The sequence below is a fragment of the Sminthopsis crassicaudata genome, chromosome 2 (assembly GCF_048593235.1).
Source record: "Sminthopsis crassicaudata isolate SCR6 chromosome 2, ASM4859323v1, whole genome shotgun sequence".
NCBI lineage: Eukaryota > Metazoa > Chordata > Mammalia > Dasyuromorphia > Dasyuridae > Sminthopsis > Sminthopsis crassicaudata.
Window position 1 is genome coordinate 532,542,783 of NC_133618.1, and position 25,090 is coordinate 532,567,872.

At 34.0% G+C, this 25,090-nt stretch overlaps 1 protein-coding gene across 2 annotated transcripts in view; it reads right to left on the minus strand.

The window, feature by feature from the left end:
- Positions 1-25,090, minus strand: part of THSD4 (thrombospondin type 1 domain containing 4) — a 934,909-nt gene that overhangs the window by 35,854 nt on the left and 873,965 nt on the right. For both annotated transcript variants that reach the window (XM_074294657.1, XM_074294658.1), the window contains 2 exons: positions 14,860-15,033; positions 2,268-2,441 (listed from right to left, as the gene is read on the minus strand). In XM_074294657.1, the coding sequence (XP_074150758.1) occupies positions 2,268-2,441; positions 14,860-15,033 (348 nt within the window). The remainder of the gene's footprint in view (positions 1-2,267; positions 2,442-14,859; positions 15,034-25,090) is intronic.

Genomic DNA, 25,090 nt, shown 5'->3' on the forward strand with positions numbered 1-25,090 from the left:
CCAGGCCTATGTTAGAGAGTTAGAGACTGTAAGAGATATAAAACAGTTGAGTTTTTGGACCATAATCCCTATCCTCAAGGGGCACATAGTCTAATTAAGGAGATGGGAGAAGCACATTCAAGATAATTAAATCATAATTAATTGACGAGCATTTATAAAGTGCCAATTATAGCCAGATACTGTGTTAGGCACTGGGTATACAAAGGTAAAAAATAAGATATTCCCTGTTTTTTACAGACTTAAATTCTTTTGGGGAGTAGACAACACATACACACAAACACATACACATATACATGTATATATAAGTATATTCAAGATAAGGATTATATAATTTTTGAGGAGAAAGCCCTAGAAACTGGGAAAAGAAAGGAAGAATCAAGAAGATTTCATGTAGAAGGTGATATCTGAGCTGAATTTTTAGATTAATTAGGAATTCTAATAGATGGAAATAAGGAGATTACATCACAATCATGGTGGAAGCTGGTACAAAACAGCCATGATGGAAAAGGTATTATTTATTATGTGAGGAACAGCAAGGAAATCAGTTCAACTGCATTATAGGGTGAATTAAGAGCAATATATAATATGACTTGAAAGGCAATATGTGATTATGTGTTCAAATGAGCAATACAAGTAATAAGTCAATTAAACAATAGCAATTTATTCATTCATTTAAATATTAGAACCCTTCCAAATTATTGGATTGTTTTTCACTGATTCTATGCTAAACCTCTTTTCCTTTTTCTGTCCCAAATCTCCTTGTCTCATAGTAACCTCCTGGTTTTATTGAATCTACATAGAAGGCAGAAATATTTACAAAGAAAGAAGAGTAAAGGCTAGAGGTTGACAAGTCAATTCACTCTATGAAACATTGTTGATTTCATACATTTTTGCTCCTAAATGTACTCTTTGGGAATTCGGCAGTGGAGAATGGAGGTGATGGAATAATAGTCAAAGACAATATAACTGTTTAGGGCATCTAGCCACCACACGCTTGGGAAAGAGGTGCATGAAATCTATTTGATGATAGATTGGTTTTGAATTGTTTCATTCCTGGTTCCATTTTGCATCCTTGGGCTTGCTTCTTTGTGTTTGAGAAGCCCAGGTGTTACAGGATTTAACTTCCCTGTTATGATTGGTAAGTCTTTAATGTTTTGCTTTGCTATAAGGCTTGAACCCTTTCAGATCATTTCTTGATGCTATAAGCTATTGAATATATTTATATTGGCTCATTATTTTTTTCTAAAAATGCATTTATTATTTGGGTAAATCAAGAACTTCAGTTCCTAATGGTACCAATGTATTTCCTGACTGATGAAACCTTCAAGGGCATTTCTGTCTTTCTTAATTCTTGGATTGTTCTAGGGGCATTGTATTATACATATTCATTTTCAGCTATAATGAGACATAAACATGTTATAGTTAATTACCATCCTCAAAGAAGAGAGAGGAAATGCATGGATAACAGATGAGATAGCTCCATCTTTCCTTTTCTGGTAACTCCAAAAGCTTTAAGATTTTGCACTTTTTTCTCAATCCCTCCTTTTCCTTTTTTTTCCTTCTCCTGACTCCTTTCTTCCTTCTCTTTCCCTTCCTCCTTTACTTTTTAAAAACTCCCACGCCTGTCTTAGGCAAGAAGATGATTCCACGTCCTGATTGCTGTCATCATTCTTTAGGTTATCTCTCTTAGATGTAAGAGTCACAGAGATATTAGCCAGAGGCTCATTGTTCTACTAAATGGTACTTCTAGGACCTCCCTTACTTTTGTTCTTCCAAAATGGTGAGTGAGCGGTAACCCCCTTTTCATGTATCCCACTCTCTAACTGCTCCCCCTACAGGACACCACAATTTCTCCTAATTCCTCATTGACATGCAAACAACATTGTTAAATAAGCTACTATATTTGCTTTGCCCCCAGAAAAACAAATGGTGACTTTTCTCTTGGCTCTTATTTCATAATAAAATATGCTACTTCCTTCCAATTCCACCAGCTCAAGCTAGTTTTTGTTGCCCTCTTCCTGACATCTGTGTTTCTAAGACACTATGCATTGATAATAATAAAAATTTCAATAACAGAAGAATAGGTTCCTCTCCCAAGCCATACCAAGGACTTAGTAAATTACTATACCATTATTTTCTCAGGATCACTTGTTCTTTTCATCTAAATGACCTCAGGTTTTTCCCTTTTTAATTTCAATGTGGATAAGCTATGTGGACAAAAGTGTTTCCGGAAACATGCCAAATAAGACACAGAAGGGTGCACCCACCTGACTCCAGCTCCCAGCAAACCACTCGACTTTGCCAGCGCAGGGTCCATTGTCACAAGGGGTAACTTCTGCTGGTCTGTTATTGCCACAGCCCTCCAAGGGCAGGCTGCTGACGTGGTTGGTCATGCACACCACTGAACGTGTCCTGACTCCAACACCACATTCTGCAGAACACTGCAAGACAGGACAAAAATGCAGATAATCCCAGACCGACTTTTAAGGAATGCCACGGAAAAGGAACATGTATTCAAAGACAATCTTTTCCTGGGGAATTCTGGCAACTTCATGGGAATCCCTTAAGTATCAGCAGCCAAGTGGCAGGGTTGAGATGAATACTGAACTAAGAGGTAGGGAGGCCAGAGGCAGGATCATGTCTTAGTTACTTCCTAACTGTGGGGATCTGGGATAGTCACTTAACCATTCACAGAATTAGCATAATCAGAGACTATCAGGATTTTGAGGAAGCAGATAAGCAAAGGGAAATCAGATACATGTTTAGATATAAAAAGAAAGTATGAGAGCAGGGATTTGAGTAAGTCTGTAAGAAAGACATCAGTCAGAATGATGAAATTCTTGGTTTACATTAGTGTCGATAACATCAACTTAATAACATCTGGCCTTGGCTAAAGAGGAAGAGCAAACTCAAAGTCTCCAATTCCTTAGCAGGAGAGAGTGGTCTATACCATTTTCTCCCCATTTTCTATATGCTTTTCAATGTTCCTTTTGAAAACTCCTGCTATTATGTGTTCTATATTCAAAGTCAGTGTCTTCTGTGCACTAAGCATCCTGCAAATGAAGGACAAGCATATTCTGTGCTTTTCTGAGAAAGTATGAAAGTGGAGTTTGTTCTCCTCTAACAATAACCACTGCTGCTGCCACATGGAATGGTCTCAATCCTCACGTGATTTACCTCAAAATTATAGGATGCTGAATGTGAAAGGGACCTTAGCAATGATCTAGTCCAACCTATAAATTATGGGTAAGAAAACTGAGGTCTTGAGAAAAGTGGTTTGCCCTAGGTTAAACAGCTAGTTTATAGCAGAATCCTTTTACCCCTATCCCTCAGGTCTCTAGTCTAGCATACTCCATTGCCTGTCACTTAGGAAAAAAAAATTTAAGTGTGATCTTCTACTATCTACTATGCACCCGAGTGGTACATCATTGACCTCAAAGTCCACAGAGTCTTTAACAAAAAAGAAAGAGGAGCTGGTCATGCAATAAGAGTAAAGAATGATTTACGGGCAGGATTTGCACTGCACTGTTATCTATCCAGTAATTTCTCTAGGAAAGGCAGCATGCGGCAGGATTTGGAGGAAAGAAGGTGGGTTCTTGTCACACCTCTAACACTAGTAGCATAATAGCTCTGAGCCTCAGCTTTTTCATCTGTAAAGTAGGGATGATAATTCCATCAATACCTTTCACAGGATTGCTCTAAGTTTCAAATGAAATAAAGTATCTAAAGTATTTTTGCAAACTTTAAAGTGCTCTATAAATGATGTTTATTTTATCACTAATCACTGGGAAAGTCACTTGAATTTTGCTGGACTTCATTTACAAATCTGTAAAATGAGGAAATTAGACTAGATGATTCCCATGATCTCTTCTATTTCTAAATCTATAATTATATGGAAGAATACAAGAAAGAATTGAATAGGATGGAAAAGTTGTATGTAGGTTGAAATGTATACCAGTGGAGGTCTTTCATGACTTACTATATCTAGTGCATCTGCTTTAAAGATTAAGAATGAAAGGCATCAGATTTTATTTCATAAATATTACAAAATTCCATATTGTTTCAACAGGAAGAGAAAAAGGTTGGGGAAAGAAGGACTCTATATTTATGTATTATACTATATATATATATATATATACACACACACACATAATTTTACAATGAGAAAGGTCCAAATTGTTCATATCCCACTCACTCTATTTCATCTTCCATGCTGAATTTCAAAGCCAGTATTCAAACCTAAGTGCTATACCCAAATCCAGTGAATGAACTTTCTCTTTCTCCCTCCCTTCCCCTCATTTCTCTGTCTCTATTTCTCTCTCTCTCATTCATACAAAGCACAGATGCATGCATACATGATGAAAAAGTGAAGCTTAGATAGAGTGAGGGCACAAGGAAGATATAAATAGCAAAAAGATGTTAGTGTATATATATATATAAAATAGCACCTGTCAACAGGTGTTCAGATGAGTAGGACGCAGATATATTGTTTGCTAGAGCTTATTGACGCAGATATATTGTTTGCTAGAGCTTATTGCTTACTTGAGGCAAGTTATCTTACTCCCTTTAAATGCTGACTTTTTTATTATCTGAAAAACTGGTGCTTACTATCTTTCAACTACTCTTATTCAGAAAACTCTTAGGGATCTTCTCTGAATGGAATAGTTACAGTAGCCCACTAAGGAGCAAATTATTCTCTGAAGAGCAATAGAGATGAGCAGAATATTATGTTCTTATGGACAGGAATAAAATCAAGATTTGGAGCCAAGGGTGCCCCAGATGTTTAAGAGTAAATGATGAGAGAAGAGGCCAGAAAATGCATCTGTGTCTATTGAGCTGGGGTACAATGAATACAATACATTTCCCCCAGTTATAACTTATTATTATTCTGGGCACACTAAACCTTTTCTTGGGTCACATATATGACTTAAAATATTTCTGTTGGCAATGAACTGACAAAATCATGATCAAATTAGATTCTATTTTAAGATTTTAGCTAAAATCTGCAGACTTGGATGACCTTTGGGGGGAAAAAATCACTGATAATGGCAGGAAAGTCAGGAAAGGCCATGATTAGGGGTTTCAAATGACAAGAGTTGGCAGGCTAAGAAAGAGGAAAAAAAAGAAATTCTATTCAAGACAATTTTTATGGAAATCAGAAATAGAAGGAAATTGAACTTCTGATAGCAATTTTACTTTACTAATTAGAGAGTAGGAAATGTGCCTTACACATTTTTGTAACACCCTATAGTGCCTATCCCTTAGTAATTGTTCAATAAAATTTGGTTGAATCAATGTATAAGCTTTTCTATGTGGTAGATGTCAATTTTACAGCTATTCTAAATTGTTTTAACTTGTGAAATGTTTTTATGAAACAACATTTAGCTAATAATAATAGCTAGCATTTATAGCTTAAGGGTTTGAAGTACTTGAAGGTTTACAAAGTACTATTTTTTCCCTCCAACAACCCTGAGATATAGTGCTATTGTTAATCCAATTTTACAGATGAGGAAATTGAGGCAGAAAGTATTTAAGTGACTTGCCTATGGTCATATATCTCCCACGTGATTGAAATAAGATATGTCCTCAGGTCTTCTTGGTCCCATTACTATTGTGACTACCATAATTTGTTTGATTTAAGGTAAAGTTTTATACTATGAGTTAAGATAGTATTTATCCATAGCTATGTCATGGTCATCTACAGTATATTTCCTAAATTTCCTCACCACTTTTCTATTTCCTTTTAATTTTTCCCAAATACTCTCCACCATGCTTCCCACTCCACAAGTATAGATTTCTGTACATTATCTTCTTTAGTGAAAAATATTTTTGAATAATGTATACTGTTCAAGTATGATGTATATTAGCATCACATATCCAATGCTTTGTAATTCTTCCTTTGCATTATACATTATTAAATGTTTTAAAAATGGTCTCCAATAGTCTGCCAAGGGCAGTTAAGTAGCATAGTGGATAAATCAATCGACTCAGGAGGTCTTGAATTCAAATTTAATCACTAATATTTGCTAATTCTGTGACCCTCAGCAAGTCACTCGATTCTCAGTTTTCTCATCTGTAAAATGAGCTGGAGAAGGAAGTGGCAAACTACTCCTGTATTTTTGCCAAGAAAACTCCAAATGGGGTTACAGAGTATTGGACACTTTTGAAATGATTGAACAAACAGGAGTCTGACAATATGATACAAAAACCAGCTCCTTCTAAGTAACTGCATTTTAGTTGGGTATTTTTTTGTTTTCAGAGGTGAGAGGAGAGCTGTCAGTAACATAACTCCTACAAATGTATAACTATAACTGTTCTGTAACATAATTTTGATTTTCTATTGATTTTGTTGTGCTTCCAAATATTATTATTATTATTGCTGCTGTTTGTGTTATAGAGTTAATTCTAAATTGCTTATTTAAATTTGGCACAGTTTTGTAAGGCCATAGAATGACAGATATAAAGCTGGGAGAGAACTCAGAGATTGTTTAATCCAACCTGTTGATTTTACATATGAAGAATTGCGCTCTATGGAGATTATGAGACATTGCCATTGATTACATAGGAACTTAGTGTCCTGATTGACAGCAGGATACATGTTTAAAATCATCATAAATTCACTGTGAAATTTAACTTGGGTTAACCTCATATAAAATTGTTTGACAAACTATCTTTATGAAAACAAAAAAACAACAACAAAAAGCAAAGAACTTCTTCAGAATAAATATTTAATGTTTCCACTCACTTAGGATACTGTGACCCTGGATAAGTCACTTAACTGTTCTGTGCCTCAGTTTCCTCATTTGTAAAAATAAGTTTGGTCTTGATAGCCTGTAAGTTCCCTTCTAGCTTTAGATCCACAATCCTATAATAAATATTATAAAAAGAACTATGACCTTATATATAGTCAGACCACTTGAGTTTCTGTACTAAGGTTGTATGATAACAACTTAAACCAATAACTTCAATTTTATGTACCTCATTTCCCTCATTTGTAAAATGAGAATCACAATTGTATTACTGTATCCCAGGTAGACTGCTTTTCAAACTTGAAGGTCTTCAACAAACATGAGCCATTATTATAAGTTGAATGAATTGAAGAATGGAGCCAATGAATCAGATAATTTTAACCAAGAAATCCTTTTTACTCCAATTATATGAATATTTCAGGCTAAAAGTTTTTTTGGCTTGAACTGTCTGATGCCTATCTAAATTATCCTAAAGGATAGTGTGGTAGATCAAATTCCAATTAAATCAGACTGCCAGACTGTAGGAATTAAAGTAATTTCCTTCCTCCTACAAAAAGTGACATATTTCAAATTTAAAAAATCCAAATAATCATACCTCAATCTGGAAAGTTAAAGACTTGTCCTACAGCCACATCACATTACATCCTAGCATATCATGTAATCATGAAGACACTTTCAGTGAAAGATTTTATCCTGCAAAAAGTTCTTTCCAGGTAATTTCCATTTGAATATCTAATTCAATTTCTTTTTTCTTCCCATAGCAAACTAGAGATCTCCATGAAAGCTTCTACATGTCCTCCATGGGCCTATCTGAAATTATGATGTAGGACCTAAACTACAGCATCAAATAACCAGGTTAGTGCCAAAGGAGAAAACACACATTCATCTGCTGAGTATGGTCAGATCATTTTCAGTACATTAACCACAGAGGACTTTTCATAACAAACTTGAACTTAGAAATCTCATGCTATACTGCTGGTTTTCCCTTTCTCTTTCCTGACTGCAAGTCCTTCTGTATATTCTAAGACCAGTCGGATCCCTAGACAATGAAACAGGGATATATGAAAAATAAATTATGGATAATGTAGACCAGCTTTTCTGGAGGGGTAGCTATCACCACAAATTTTTATAGAAGCTTTAAGTTTCTTAACTTTCATTCCCAAGAGTTTACCAATAAGTAGTTTTGGATGTAATTTTAAAATGTAAATTTTAAAATGTAAAACATGATTTTAAAAAAACAAACTAAAGATGCTGAATGGTATAGTAGACGAGAACAGCCTAGGATTCAGAAAGAGCTTGCATTGTGCTTCTAACACATGGATTAGCAAGCAGTGATCATGGACAAGTCACATAAACTATCGTTGCTTCAAGAAAGTTTTAAAGACACACACACAGACATATATATATTACATGGAAATTGTTAATTTGCAAGAATGGAGGGAGTCTTCACACTGAAAGTTTCCTACCATACATTATGTATACACATATGTGCAGTGAAAAGCATGAATCAAAATGAATCAAAATCAATTATGTTCTGATATTGGTTTGCTGACCAGACAAATCTGAACATCCATCCATCCATCCATCTATCTGGTAGATGTTCTCTGGTAATTTTTTATACTTCTTACATAGGCTTGGACATTCATGAATAAATAAAGATATTCTAGAAAAAGAAATGAAGTTAATATGAAAGATTTGATTGCAAGTTTTTCTGATAAAGGCCTCATTTCTCAAATATATGGAGAATTGAGTCAAATTTATAAAAATAAGAGTCATTCCCCAATTGATATATAATCAAAAGATACTAAAAGGCAGTTTCTAGAAAAAGAAATTAAAACTATCAACAGTCATATGAAAAAATGATCTAAATAACTATTTAAAAGAGAAGTACAAATAAAAACAACTATGAAGCACTACTATCTCACACCTATCACAAATGATAAATGCTGGAAGGAATGAGAGAAAATAAGCACACTAATGGCTTGTTGGTGGAATTGTGAACTAGTCCAACCATGATAAAAAATATTTTGTAACTATGCTCAAAGGCTATAAACTATGCAATATCACTACCATATGTAATTATTAATAGTCTATAATATTCAGGGTTGTTTTTGTTATTGTTTTAAGATGTACTTGTTAGACTGCATGTACTGTACTCCAGAGGACATAGTGGGGTCTTGGTGAGTCATGGAGAAAAAGCAGAACTAGAATTCTTGAAATAAATATAGAATAATGTCCAGAGAATACTCAAACCATGCATATTCTTTGAACCAGATATACTCCAAGAAATCAAAGAAAGCGGAAAAAGATCTACTTATACAAAAATAATCATAAGAGCTCTTTTTGTGGTAGACAAATATTGGAAACTAAGAATCATCCTCCCCCTAGAGAATGACAAAATTGTTGTATAATAGGTAATGAAATAATGTGCTCTAGTTTCTTCTTTCTTTGAAGAAATACTTGGAAGGTATCCTCAATGAAAGCTCTTTGCATTAAGCTGCCTAATTTTGTCTTAACCTTCATCTATTGTCCTCCTTTCCACACCTAGGCAGCTTGTACTTGCTTTTCTAGTTTGAGGCTTCAAAGATCCTGATTATTTATATCTCAATTGTTAGATTGCTTATTTCCCTTTGGAAATATTCTTCTTTGGGCTTCAAGATTCTGTCTCATTTCAGCATTTTTTTGCTTTCTTTCTTTCATACTTTTTCATTCCCTAACTATGAACTATGTCCTTTGACAGCTTTCTTCTAATCTTGATTCATGTACTCATCAGACACACATCCAGCAGCTAGCATCTTATCACAGAGATATAAAAACATTAAAACCAATTGAAAAGATGTGTTTTCTACTTTCCTTTCTAGGAGACTAATAGAGTAAGACCCTCCTAAGATGATGCTGTCCAAAATAAGAGAATTTAATTGTAAGTTTCAGGTAGCTAATTTCTCTTAGCAAACTCTTAGTAATTTAATTTAGTTATAAAATTATTCTGAAATTTTAAATTGTTTTTAATTCATTATAATACAATGGAGCAAAATAAGCAGTAATTAAACTGACTCTTGTTGGATTGAATTAGATGACAGAAGCTACCAGAAAGAATGCTTGATAGTAAAACTGTGGCTAAATGATGAAAAAGTCTGAAGTTTTTAAATAAGTTGAGGTCTGCAGTGAGTTCTGAAATCATGTTGATCAGCTGGGGCATCAGTTATAAAATTAAGGCAAGTAAACCACAGGTCACATTTTTAAAAAGATATTAAACTATGTTTTGTATATATGATGTTATTACTATCAATACACAATAGACTCTGTGATTTCATCACTGGGTATTTCTTTCTCTCTGTTGGCAGATTGTTAAAAAACTTGGACTAATCAAGAAAAATTTATTAATGGATTCTGATTGTGAGTTAGCCAAGCTGGTTTTCTCCCCAAACAATTGACACCTTGTCCCTTTGTGTTCTAATTCTTACTGCATTGATTGTCTTCCAGAAGCCAGATATACCTCCATGCCACGATAGGGGAAAACTTTGCTGGAGGTATAATGTTAATTTATTGGAGATGATTTTTAATAAGGATGTAGGATCCTAATGGTTGTATATGAAGAGGAAAATGAAGCACGATTGCTAGCCATATGTCCATCTTGAATAGAAAGATATAGAATGATTAGGATTTGTTTGTGGTTTCAGAGTTAAAGAAAGGAGGGTACATTTTACTCAGGAGACATAGACACTATGTGGAAGGCAAGCAATAATGATCAAAAGATCAAGGGTAAAGTGGAACAAGGAAACAGAATATTCAGCATCTTAGTTTCAGAGAATAAAGATCCTACTAATCAATAGGGAACAAAAATTCCATTACAAATTGAACATTTAGAATCAGTTAATAATTTTTTTTTTATCAATTAAGCTAAGAAATGAAGGAGTTTAGAAATCTGCCAGTAGAAAAAGGGAGTAACCATATACTGATGAAATTACAGAACCCATGATATGATATGATAATAATACATTTACACATACAAATAATTCAAAAGCATGAAATCTTTATTATGAGGACACAGAAAGCAACCCGAGCTCATTGATGGGAGTGCTGGTTCTGGTGAATACCCCTGACAAAGGTCTGGAAGTAGAGACCAAACACATTTAAGCCATGTCAGCTGCAGAGATGCGATTTAATTATGAGTTAAATCTCTGGGATTAAGCAACACAGGCATAGGAAGCTTTGGGGGAATAATAGTTTATTCATAAATAACCTTCTGGAAATAGCTTGTCTTTTTATTCCAGTTTTATTTATATGCTAACATAGTTGAATTGATCCCAAGAGGACTATAAGCATACAATAGCTCCTCTTTAAATTTAGTGTCCCATTTTTTGAAATTTAAATAATTTTTATCATCTCTTTTTTCTCTTGATGTAATAGAATACATTTTTTTCTAATAAAAACAGGCATACCTCCTGTAAAGTTGCCTCAGTCATGATTTTAATCATATTTATAAATTATAATGAAGTACTGCCATAAAATTGCAAAATCTTGCTCTAAATCTAGCTCATATATCATTTGACCCATTGCCCTTTTATAACTTTGCTCCTTTGTCACTAATTCTCTTCTTTAAAATTTTTGCCTTTAACATTGTATTTTCAGAAAACTGATTAATGCAATTAATATTTATAGGGATAGGGATACAATCAGATATATAGGAAACTCCTGGATAAACAAAGTTCAGGGTGAGTTTGTAATTCTAAACAGGTCAGAAGAATACCATGTGGCCTTAACCTCTGTAATTTCTTTACCTCTTGTTCTTTCATGTTATTTCTCTCTATGTTTATATACTTTTAACATAGTGATTCATTTCATCACTCTGGATATTTCAGTAGAGAGGAAAATGCAGACTTAATCATGGAAGAGTATGCTTTGAGACACAATTGGCCATATTTGAGGGAAAGAGTAATTTGTAAGGCTGATGCCTTTCCTACATGCCACCATTATTTGATGGAAACTAGCTAAAATGCAGAGCTTGAGAGAACCTACATGGTGCCCAAATTCATTTAAACACTTTTATTACCATGTTGGGTTCTAGTAGAATACTAGGATAAATAAGTGTTGGTCCTTGGAAGAGTCAGTTAGAGAAGGTAAAAAGTGTTCACATATAAATACAATATAAAATATCATAGTAAATTCACATGAGATGAATACAATTCCATGAGAGTTTTCTAATTCTAATTGTATTTTCAGTGACAATAAATATCACATTTTTAGTGACCATTTATCACATCACATAAATCTAAGTTTATTCTGCAATTTCAGGTTGATAGATTGATTACTTCCTCTTTAAACTTCACTTCTTTCCAATGCCCCTTTGATTTTTAGAAATATTTCTAAGTTTCTTATCCACCCCTCTAATAAAACATTTTTTAAAATATTCATTATTTCTCTTGGATTTTTGATGTTCGGTTTTTACCTGTCATTTAGGTGAAATTTTTATTTCTCTCTTTAGGTTTACTCTACTCAGTCATCAGGCATAGTTTGGTGCTGTGGTTGATAGCTCTAAAACCAGACTGAAGATTTGTGGGTAATAAAATATTGAGCTTTTAAAATTTTCTTCTAAGATATTTGAGGTATGTTGGAATCTTTTCACTTTTCTGTGCTGTTTCTCCTTTAAGATCCTAGAGAAAAGAAATGTTTTCCCCTAAAGACAGGGCTGGTGATGAGTGGGGCTAGTAATTGGTAGAGACTGAACAAAATAAATTAAAACTCAGTATACTTAATAAGTCCTCATTTATCCCGGATGTAGTTTGTTTGAACATAGCCATTTAGACAGTGTCTCTCTTATTAGACTTTAAGCTACTCAAAAGCAGACAATATCTTTTGCCTTTTTTGTATCCCTAATAGCTAACTCACTGTCTGGTGCACAGTAGAGACTAAAAAAATATTTATTAACTGATTGACTTTAAATAGGTACAACTTTGAGATTAGCAGTTGTCCAGTCAAGTAGGTCTGTTCTATTTTTTTTTTTTCCTTTTTATATAGCTTTCTCCTGCAAATGTCAAATATATGCTTACTGGTACATACTAGTGAGAAGTTGGTCTTATTATTCTGAGGGGGTACCACATATGTCTTTCCTAGTTAGGGGTTATAAGCCAAGATTATGACAAAATGCCTTTATATAGTACTTGGTTTTCAAAACAAAGATTAACAACAATATCAATCAATATAAAAGTATACCCTTAAAGAAGAGTTCCTGAATTCATGTCCTTAGATCCTACTGAAGGGTTTCCTTATTAAGAGAAATTTTACTGTATATAAATGCGTCAACCCTTAGATAATTGCAAAATTGATTTAATTATAAAATATCAAAGCCCCTGAATACTTTGGCTAAGTTATTATTTTACTAGTTACTAAATTAAGGAAATAGAGCATATGATTTATTGTGGTGACTCAAGATTCTATTTCTTAATATTTTAAGGAAAGAATAATAGATTTTTCAGTGTAAAAGTGAGAAAAACAATTCCAACAGATGTAAGAGTGAATGTTTGGAAATAAGTAATTAATTTATGTTTTAGAGATTTTAAAAAAAGAAATATAACTTCAGTTTGTTTTTTCAGCTTTCAACTTTCATGGCTTAAAAATCTTTTTAAAGAAGAAAAAAAATACTAATTACAAAAATATCTTCTTCAACGAAGGGGGAGGTAAATGCATTCATTGCTAACTTTAAATAATTTCAAATTAAGTGCTTGATCCAACAAAGGAACATTTCAAAATGAAGGAAAATTTACTTCAAAGGTGGGATGAAGGAGAGATTTATATGTTATCATTAAAGGAAAAAATAACTTTAGTACAAGTAAAATGAACCTTGACTAACTTTGCAGATAGAATTATACCATTGAAAATAAGCATATAAAATGGCTTGAGCCATGGAACACTAAGTTGCTTAAATAGTGGGTCTCCTAAGAATCAGACATTTTGAGTTTAATGTAATTTATTAATCATTTAGTGATTTCTCATTGATTGTATTGGTAGTTTGTCAAGTGCTTTGTGTGAAGAACAAAGTCAGCAGGGTGTACACTGAACTTGAATCAGAAATTTAGTTGGAACCCTGGTTCTGTTACTTATAATCTGTGTGACTCAGGCAAAGTTCTGAATCTTTCTGAGCCTTAGTTCTTCATGGGTAAAATGCGGGCAATGGACTTACATGATTTCTATCTAAGGTGCCTTCTAGTCCAAATCTGTGATCCAATAAGCATAATTTTCTTCAATTATAGATGGCTCCAAATTTATCCACATAGACCACTGAGGCTGGTCAATAATTTTGTTTTCAAATTCTGGCACATCAGCAACATCTCTTGTGTATATTCTTCCCCTTAGAATGTTAAAGCTAAAAAATAATCCTGATTTTTTTTTTAACATGCAATCAGAATTAGGGGGATGGACCAATAATAGGCTAGAATCAAGACTAATTGTTAGGTTTTTCAGGAGACCAGTTATCTCCATTGCTTGGGTATATGCCATTTGCTCTTTTTAGCTTAAGGCTTGGCTCCTTACAAGTCACAATGATGCCCCAAGGGCTACCTCATGGATCCACATTTACATGACTAATGATTTGGAAACCAGGAGCAAACCACATGAGCTGGACATCTGCAGACAATGAACAAGGAGGCCAAAACCAATAATTTCAGAGACAAATGGTCCCAAAGAGATTATTTCACAAAGAATAAAATGAATTACATTCAAAAAATGAAAACTAATAGGATTATCTCCCACTACTTCCCTACACTTTATGTTCTAACCAAATCATTCCCTAAACATGTTTTGTGCTTTTCTATCTCTGTGTCTTTACCTATATCATTTCTTCCATGTGGATTGCTCACTTCTCCATTGGAATCTTGCCCATTCTTCCATTAGGATGCTCATTGCCTCACATGCATCCTTCTTTTTCAGGGTAAGATATTGTAGAAATCTTAATTTATATAATGCAGACAGCTAAAGCCTGGGTCTGACATCACAGTTTTATCAATGTTCTCTTCAGTGGTATGTGTTGGGTATATAGGGGTGAAGTGGTGGTGATGGAGCTGGTGGTGGGGAAGTTTAATAAAAGTTATGACTTGCACTCCCTCTCTCTTACCCTTTCACTCCATTCGGTCAGGAACCAACTCTTCGCACAGGCCCCCATATCACAGTTTTCAATATCATTTGGCCGGAGCTTCATGTTACATTCTTCATCATCTACAACATCCCCGATGTTGCTGACACACTTCACATCGCGAGTTCTTTGTCCCACGCCACATGGTACTGAACACTAAAAATAAATATCCTTTAGGTCAGTGGAATATCAAGTCTTATTTATTATAGAGAAAAATGATAATAATAACTGTCACATAATACCTTTAAAAATTTTAAGCACTTTATATATGTTATTTCATTTGAGCTTTGCAGCCCTGAGAGGTGGATGCTGTAGATATTAACTTGTTTTATTTTCATAGATATAAGACATGAAAATAAAAGATAAAGTGACTTGTGAAGTCATACAGCTTATGTCCATCACTCTGTTTTCTGACCTCTATATTGCCTTTTGGGAAAATATTATGAGTTGTAGCATCAGTTTCAAGTCATGATTTTCAGACAGAATTTCAGAAGGGAATATGCTGTATTTTGTTAACTGCTGCATAATAACATGCCCAGTAGAAACAGCTCCCCTATTCAAGATGGACTCCCCTCGAAGGATCTGATGAGATAGAGAGGAGTATGATTTAGCAGAAAGAATGCTGGGTTTGGATTCAGAGGTCCTGGATTCAAGTCATTTAATCTCTATGATTAAATTTAAATTAAATCTCCATTTGTTAAAATGAAGGGATTGGTTTATATGGCCTCTAAAGTTTCTTCTGTGCAGTTAGATTGCATGGTAGATAGAGCACCAGACTCAGAGTCCGGAAGATTCATCATCCTGAGTTCAAATCCAACCTCAGATTGTGAACCTGGGCAAGTCATTTAATCATGTTTGTCTCAGTCTTCTCATGTGTAAAATGAGTTAGAGAAGGAAATGGCAAACCATTTTTAGCATCTCTGCCAAGAAAACTCAAATGGGGTCATAAATAGTCAGACATAAACTAAAATGACTCAGCATCAAAAGTTTCTTCTAGTTCTAAATCAATAGTACTCATGATCCTAATGCCTTGTTTTCAATGCCCTTACTACATACCTAGTGTCTCTCTGTCTACATTCTTTTCTGTTATTACAGACTAAATAGCATCTGAGAAGATCCCATTTGTATAGATAAGGAGGATCAGGAGTGGGAGAAGATATTTGATTATTTTGAGCTTTGCCATTTGGCAGTAAAAATGTTGTTAGTCCCATGTTTTAAATATTATATGACTTGTAACTTCCCAGGAAGAAAAAGTCAATAGAATGTTAGCTGAGTCCCTTTCGATTTACACGAGGCCTTGAAAGGCAATATGACTTGTTCAGCAGCATGCAAAATCAACCTAAACTTCCAGGTTGGTCTTAGATATGAGACAACAAATTAGAAAATGTATGCAGAATTTTCAGATCCCCTGCACAGCTCAGCTCTTAATTTCCCTCAATCTGCTGTTTAACCTAAGTGTAGTACTTTTCCATAACAAATTTTTTTTTTTGGGGGAAAGGAGAGCTCTTTCATCCCACAGGAATATTTTCCTACTCTTTGGATTTCATAAGGGCTGAAATTCACTAGTATTAGAATAACATCTCAATCATTTTCATATCTACTTTGAAATTTTTTAAGCCTTTGCAGATTTTAAAGTAGACTTGCAAATAAATGCAAAGTAGATACCAGCTTACAAATATTTTAACTGTCCTGCCTTCTTCCAGACAGTAGTAAAAATAAATAAGATTTACATTATTTCATATTTAGCTTGCCATAAATTATCATTTCAGGGGAAAGATCAAGTGAGCATTTGAAAAGTTCCTCCATGCAAAGATAATGGAGACATGGAGATTTCAAGCACTAGTGTGATCTCTGGTAAAAGCCTAGGTGAGAACAAGATGGATAAAAGAGATTTACAGAGTATGGAAGCTTGTCTATTTCTTTCTATATTTTACTTCTGTATCCATTTTTCCTCTTTTCTCCCTTTACTCTTCTTTTTGACTCAATCCCTTTTCTATTCTCCTCCCCCTATCTTGTTCTCTCTTCATCATTTTAACCAAGTCCTTTAAAGACTCCCTCTCTCAAGAAAAAAAAAAAAAAAAGATTCCCTCTCTCCCTTCCCCATCAGCATTTGTACACATATCCACCTACCAAAACTTATTTCAGTGATATTCCTCTAAATTCTTAGTCCATGGTTAGCCATGAAAAATACAAACATCTCTGTTTTTGAGTAAAAAAGATGGACCACCATATTGTAGGTTTAGAGCTGTAAGACACGTTGGTGAGATCTTAGTCCAACCCACTTCATTTTATAGGTGAGAAAAATGAGATTCAGAAAGGTTAAATCAATTTTTCAGTATCATTTTGAGCTAATAAGTATCTAATGAAAGAGTCAAATGCAGATCTGGCTCCAGGTATAATTCTTTATTCATTATTCCACAATATCTCTAGGAAAATATTTTTAAGGATGCTCCTAGGAAAGCTAAGGAAAGTCTCTCATCAAGAGCCACTCAAAACCTGAGAGTATTCTTGACCATCTTTTGGTGACAGACTAGTCAGTGGCCTCTCTAAATGGAGAGCAACCAGGAAGTTTAAGTAGTAGCCATGATATAGGAATAGAGACATAGTGCTTTGGAAACTCTGGATAAGTGGTACAAATCAAAAAGAAATAGTGGCCATTAAATTATACATGGGCAATAAGGTAACTTAATGGATAAGAATACTGGGTCTGTAGGGAAGAGTACATCATTTTCATGAGTTCAAATCCAGCATCAGACATGTACTAGCTTGTGACCCTGGTCAAGTCACATTACCCTATTTGCCTCAGTTTCCTCATCTGTAAAATGAAATGGAAAAGTAAATTACAGACTAGTATTATTGGCAAGAAAATCGTCAAGAAAGCCATGAAAAACCAGACATGATTGAAAATTATTGAATGACAAATGTTACATAAAGTTGTTTGTGAGCTACAAATTGAATTAGAAAACTGTATATTAACATTATCTGTATTTTATTGTGTTTTTAATTTATTTTGTTAGAAATTTCTTATAATATTTTAATTTGGTTTGGGATGCACTTGAGAGTGCTGCATGTCACATGTGGTTAGAGGGTTAAGTGAGTAACCTTTTTGCTTTAGAGAAAATTTCTTAAACTGTGGTTTTGACCCCATATGGGGTTGTATAACAATGTGGGGTCATGAAAAATTTGGCAACATAAAAAAGTTTCTAAATGCAATGAACAAAAATTTATTCAAAATAAAATGAGTAATGAATCTGAGGTGTTTCTGGCACATACATTACATTGCATGACTTTACTACAGCCTTGCTTCTGAACATACAATATGTACACTTTGCATTGTGCAAACATGAATACTGCCAGAAACCCCTGGCTCAGATTCAAGGCAAGGTCACATAAAAATTTCTCTTGTGAAAAGGTGTCTCCAACAGAAAAAGTTTAAGAAGTCCTGATTTAGAACAGAGCTGCTGGAACCTTCCCTTCTCAGAATACCTAATTTATTTATACTTAGCATCTATCTAGTTATTTACATATTGTCTTCCTCATAAGAATATGAGTTCTTTGGGGCCAGGGACTGTTTGCTACTATCTGTACCCTTGATGCATAGTAGAATCAGTGTCTAGTAAATAGTAAAGATTTAATTAACAAGCACTTAATTAATTGAATAATAGATCTGGAAGGATTTTAGAACTTTATGTGCAACTGAATTGTGTGGAATGTCATGAAACATTTGATTGTGCAGATAAGGAAACAGTCAAGAAAGGAGATGTTAATTGTTCAAGGCTGCAGAACTGCTTGTTGTTTATCCTTCTTTTTCAAAGAGAACCAATAGCATCAAGAGGGTGAACTGGATGCAAGTGAGTCAGAGCCATGCAGAGTCTTCTGCCTCACTCTCTCCTCCAGTCATCCAAGTCCAGTGGCAGTCAGGATGACTGGAGACACCTTGGCCTTTTTAGGGCCTCAGTTTGTCTGAGAAAACATCCATTCAATCATTTAAGGTTTAGTAAGGAATGAGGCAGAGACTTCAGGGATGGAGCCAAGATCATGGAATGAAGCCAGGAAAGTGCTCAAAGTCTCCTCTTTCCCTCAAAAGTTAAATGAAACCGAGACTCTGAACAGAGTCTGAAGGAATGAAACCCCTCTCCAGTGCAAGATAGACTGAAAAAACTTCAAGAAAGGTCAGTCTCACTAGGGTGAAATGGGTGTTCAGCCTAGCACAGAGCCTGGGAAAGCAGTGAGAGGGTCTTAATTACAGCAAATCAGCAACTAAGACCTTCAGTCCTGGCCCACTGGCAAACCAGTGGGGCAGTTTCCAGTCCCAGCTCAGAAGGCAAACTGTGAGAAACCAGGCTGTTTCCTGGAATGAGCAGACAGAACTACCTCTGCAAACACAAAGGGCCCTTGTGCTCAAAGTAAAGGCTTAGAGCTGCACAGGAAGCTTGATAAAGCATCCCCTTCACTCCAAGAGCAGAGCTCAAACATAAAAGTTTAAAAAAAAAAAAAAGAAGCAAAAAAGAGGAAATACCAAAAGAAAAGAAAAGAAAATGAGCAAGAAATGGAAAAGAACCTTGACCATAGAAAGCTACTATAGTGACAAGGCAAACCAAAATAGCAGCTCAGACAAGGACAAAATGTCCACAGAGGAAATAACAAAGAGTGATATAAATTAGTCTCAAGCCCAAAGGGTCTTCTTGGAAGTGCTCATAAAAAATTCTAAATGGTAAATAAGAGAGACAGAAGAAGAAATGAGAAAAGAAATGAGAGGTATGTACATAAAAAGAAAGAAAGCAGCTTAAAAAAGGAAGGCAATTCCTTAAAAAATACAATTGTAAAAATGTAAAAAAAAATCTACTGAAGAAAACAATACCTTCAAAGAAAAATTTACATATTAAAAAATAAAGGGGCAAATAGAAGCTAATAAATCTATGAGACATAATCAGTCAAACTAAAAAGGAATGAAAAAAATGTAAGAAAACATAAAATACCTCATTAGAAAAACAGCAGACCTGAGAAATAGATCCAGAAGAGATAATTTAAAAATTATTGGCTTATTTGAAGGCCTTGACCAAAAAAAAAAAAAGAGACTGGATAGCATTCTTCAAGAGATCATTAAGGAACATAGCCCTGATATTCTACAAACACAGGGTGAAATACTGATTGAAAGAATCTATCAAGCACTTTTAAGAAGAGATCCCACAGGGAAAACCCCAAGGAATATTGTTATAAATCTCCAAAACTACAATCTCAAGGAAAAAATATTGCAAGTTGCCAGACAAAAACAATTCAAATATCAAGGAGCAACAGTCAGGATTACCCAGGATCTGGCAGCTTCTACAATAAAGGATCAGAGGGCCAGAAGTACCATATTCCAGAAAATAAAGGATGTGGTGTTACAACCAAAAATTAGCTACCCAGCAAGACTGGGTATCATCTTTCAGGGGAGATGATAGATTTTCAATGAAGTAAGATACTTATAATCATTTTTATTGAAAAACCAGATCAATACAAAAAAATTTAATCTTCAAACACAGGATTCAAGAGAAACACAGAAAGGCAAATGGAGGAAAATATATACTATTTAAAGACTAATCTGCTTATAATCCTATATAGGAAAATAATGTCTGTAATTTCTGAAAACTTTATCTGTTACTGGGGCAGAGAGAGGGGAGCATCTCACATGAACTGAGGATGTGGTTGTAAATGGTTCCTTATGTGATGATATCAAAGAAAAAGACCTTAAGAGATGGGAAAAGATCTGTATTGAAAAAAGAGGAATGGGGAGGTATAATAGAACAATTAGTTCACATGAAGAGGCACAAAAGACCTATTATAATCAAGGGAAAGAAAAAAGGGGGTGAGAATTGTCTGGGCCTGATCTCATCAGTTGTGGCTCAAAGAGGGAATAACTTAATAATTCAGCTGAGTATAGAAATTTATCCAATCCTATAAAGAAGAAGAATTAGAAAGAGGAAAGGAAAAGGAAGGGCTGGATACAAGGGAGGGCAGAAACACTAGGAAAAAACAGTAAGAGAATAGAGGAGGGGTGATAGAAGATAAAGTAGTGGGTGGGGTAGGTAAAAAACCAAAACAAAACACTACTAAGGAAAGAGAGAACAGGGGAGAAAATAGGATGGAAGGAAATACAGAGCCGGTAATCATAATTGTGAATGTGAATAGGATTAATTCCCCCAGAAAACAGAAAGGAATAGCAGAGTGGATTAAAAAACAGACTCCTACAATATGTTGTTTAGAAGAAATACATTTGAAAGCGAGAGATAAATATATAAAGTATGGAGAAAAGGGGTGAAGCAGAATTTATTGTGCTTCAGCTAAAGTAAAAAAAAAAAAAAAAAAAAAGCAGAGGTAGTAGTTCTGATTTCAGCTAAAGCAAAAGTAAAAATAGATCTTATTAAAAGAGAGAAGGAAGGAAAGTACATATTGATAAAGGATATCATAAATAAAGAAGTAGTAATGATACTAAATGAATACGCATGAAATAGTAGGGTATAAAAATTCCTAGAGAAGATATTAAGCCAGCTACAGGAGGAAATAGACAGCAAAATTATATTAGTGAGGGCAGCTAGATGGCACAGTGGTTAGAGCGCCAGTACTGAAGCTAGGAGGACCTAAATTCCAATCCGGCCTCAGACACTTAATACCTCCTAGCTGTGTGACAAGTCATTTAACCCCAATTGCCTCAGCAAAAAACCCCAAAACAAACAAAAAGACCCAGCTATATTAGTGGAGGACTGCAACCTTCCCCTCTCAGAATCAAACAAACCTAATTACAAAATAAATAAGAAAGAAACTAGGGAAGTTAGTAGGATCCTAGAAAATAAAGATATGATAGACCTCTGGAGAAAATTGAATAAAGACAGAAAGGAAATTAACTATATATTAGTGCATAGAAATCTCACAATCAAATGCAGAGAGGCAGAAATAGTAAATGCTTCATTTTCAGACCATGATGCAATAAAAATTATATCCAATAAAGGACCAGAGAAAGATAGATTAAAAACTAATTGGAAATTAAATAATTTAATTCTAAAGAATGAGTGGCTCAAACAACGAATCACAGAAATAATCCATAATTTCATCCAAGAGAATGACAATAATGAGACAATATACCAAAACTATGGGATGCAGCCAAAGGAGTTCTTAGGGGAAATTTTATATCTCCAAATAGCTTCATGAATAAAATTGGGAAAAAGGATATCAATGAATTACATATACAACTAAAAAAAAAGCAAGAAAAAGAACAATTTAAAAAACCCCAGTTAAATACCAAATTGAAAATTCTGAAACTCAAAAGAGAGATTTATAAAATCAAAATTAAGAAAACTATTAAACTTATAAATAAAACTAAGATTTGGTTTTATGGAAAAAAACAGATAAACTTTTGGTTAATTTGATTAGGAAAAAAAAGAAAAAACTAAAATCATCAGCATCAAAAATGAAAAGATAAACTTATCATCACTGAGAAAAAAATTAAATCAATAATTAGGAGCTATTTTGCCTAACTGTGTGGCATCGAATTTGACAACCTAACTGAAATGGATGAATATTTATAAAAACATAAATTTCCCAGATTAACAGAAAAGGAAATAAATTACTAAAATAGTCCCATTTTAGAAAAAGAAATTGAAAAAAAACATTAATGAACTCCCTAAAAAAAATCTCCAGGGTCAGATAGATTCACAAATAAATTCTACCAGACATTTAAAGAGCAATTAATTCCAATACTATGTAAACTATTTGGAAAAATTGGTAAAGAAATGGTCCTGCCAAACTCCTTCTATGACACAAATATGGTCCTGATACCTAAATCAGGAAAAGCCAAAACAGAAAGAAAATTATTAATTTCCCTAATGAGTATTGATGCAAAAAAAATTAAATAAAATATTAACAAAGAGGTTACAGCAACTTCTCAGCAGGATTATACATTGTAAAAAATTGGCTTTAGCAATAAGAAAAGAAAAATAAATTAAAGATATTAGAATAGGTAATTGGGAAATAAAGCTCTCACTGTTTGCGAATGATATGATAATATACTGAGAGAATCCTAGAAAATCATTGAAAAACCTACTTTAAACAATTCACAGCCTTAGCAAACTTGAAGGATAAACAAACCCACACAATTTTCTATATATTACTAACAAAGCCCAGCAGCAAGAAGAGATAGAGAAATTCCATTTAAAATAACTGTAAACAAAATAAAATATTTGGGTGTCTATCTGCTAAGACAGACCCAGAAACTACAGAAACACAATTACAAAACATTTCTCAAATAAATAAAGTAGGACCTAACCAATTGAAAAAATATCAATTTCTCATGGGTAGGTCAAGTTAATATGATAAAAATGACAATTCTATCTAAATTGATCTACTTGTTCAGTGCCATAGCAATCAAGCTCTCAAAAATATTTTATAGAATTAGAAAAAATAATAACAAAATTCACCTGGAAAAGATCAAGATATTTGGGTGTCTATCTGCCAAGACAGAGCCAGAAATTATGAAACACAATTACAAAACATTTCTCAAATAAATAAAGTAGGATCTAACCAATTGAAAAAATATCAATTTCTCATGGGTAAGTCAATATGATAAAAATTCTATCTAAATTGATCTACTTGTTCAGTGCCATAGCAATCAAGCTCTCAAAAACATTTTATAGAATTAGAGAAAATAATAACAAAATTCACCTGGAAAAGATCAAGAATATCAAGGAAATCAATGAAAAAAAAATACAGGGGGCAGCTAGGTGGCGCAGTAGATAGAGCACCAGCCCTGAAGTCAGGAGCACCTGAGTTCAAATGTGGTCTCAGACACTTAACACTTCCTAGCTGTGTGACCCTGGGCAAGTCACTTAACCCCATTGCCTCAGCAAAAAACAAACAAACAAAAAAAAAAGGGTGGTGGCTTAGCAGTACCAGATCTAAAAATATATATCATAAAGCATCCGTCATCAAAATGTTTGGTACTGGCCAAGAAATATTTTAGTGGATCAGTGGAATAGATTAGACACACAGATCACAATAATCAAGTCCTATAGTAATCTAGTATTTGATAAATCCCAAATTCCAGCTTCTGGGACAAGAATTCATTATTTGACAACATTGCTGGGAAAACTGGAAAACATGTCAGAAATTCATCATAGCCTACATCTCACACTTCATACTAAAATAAGATCAAAATAGGCAGCTGATTTGGGCATAAAAGTTGATACCATAAGTCAATTAGGAGAGCATGAGATAATTTACTTATCAGATCTTTGGAGAAGAGAGAAATTTATGATCAAAGAAGAACTAGAGAAAATTATGAAAGCCAAATGAACAAGTTTGACTACATTAAATTCAAAAGTTTTTGTACAAGCAAAACCAACAGAAACAAAATTAAAAGGGAAGTACAAAGCTGGGGAAAATGTTTTATAGCCAGTATTTATAATATAGAGTTATTTCTAAAATACATAAAGAACTGTCAAATTTATAAGAATACAAATCATTCCCCAATTAGTAAATAGCTAAAAGATATGAAGAGATGAATTTCAGATGACAAAATTAAAGCCATATATAGACATGTGAAAAAATGCTCTAAATCACTATGAGAAATGCAAATTAAAATAACTCTGAGGTACTACCCTACACCTCTCAGATGACTAACATGACAGGAAATGATAGTGATAAATGTTGAAGAAGGTATTATAAAATTGGGACACTAATACATTGTTGGTAGAGTTGTGAAATGATCCAACAGTTATGAAGAGCAATTTGGAACATATCCAAAGGACTATCAAACTGTGCATACTCTTTCTTTGACTCAGCAGTGATATTACTGGGTCTATATCCAAACCAAATCATAAAGAAGGAAAAAGGACCAAAATGTGCAAAAATGTTTAGTAGCAGCTCTTTTTGTGATAGCAAAAAATTGGAAAATGAGTAGATGTTCATCAATTGGGGAATGGCTAAACAAGTTGTGGTATATAAATGTAATAGAATATTATTATTCTATAAAAATGATAAACAAGCTGATTTTAGAAATGCCTGACAGATTTACATGAACTGATGCTGAGTGAAACAAGCAAAACCAAGAATACATTAAACACAATAAACAGTAAGAATGTGTGATGATCATCTATGAAAGACGTAGTTCTCATACTTCAGTGATCCAAGACAATCCCAATAGACTTTGGATAGAAATTGCCATATGCATCCAAGAATT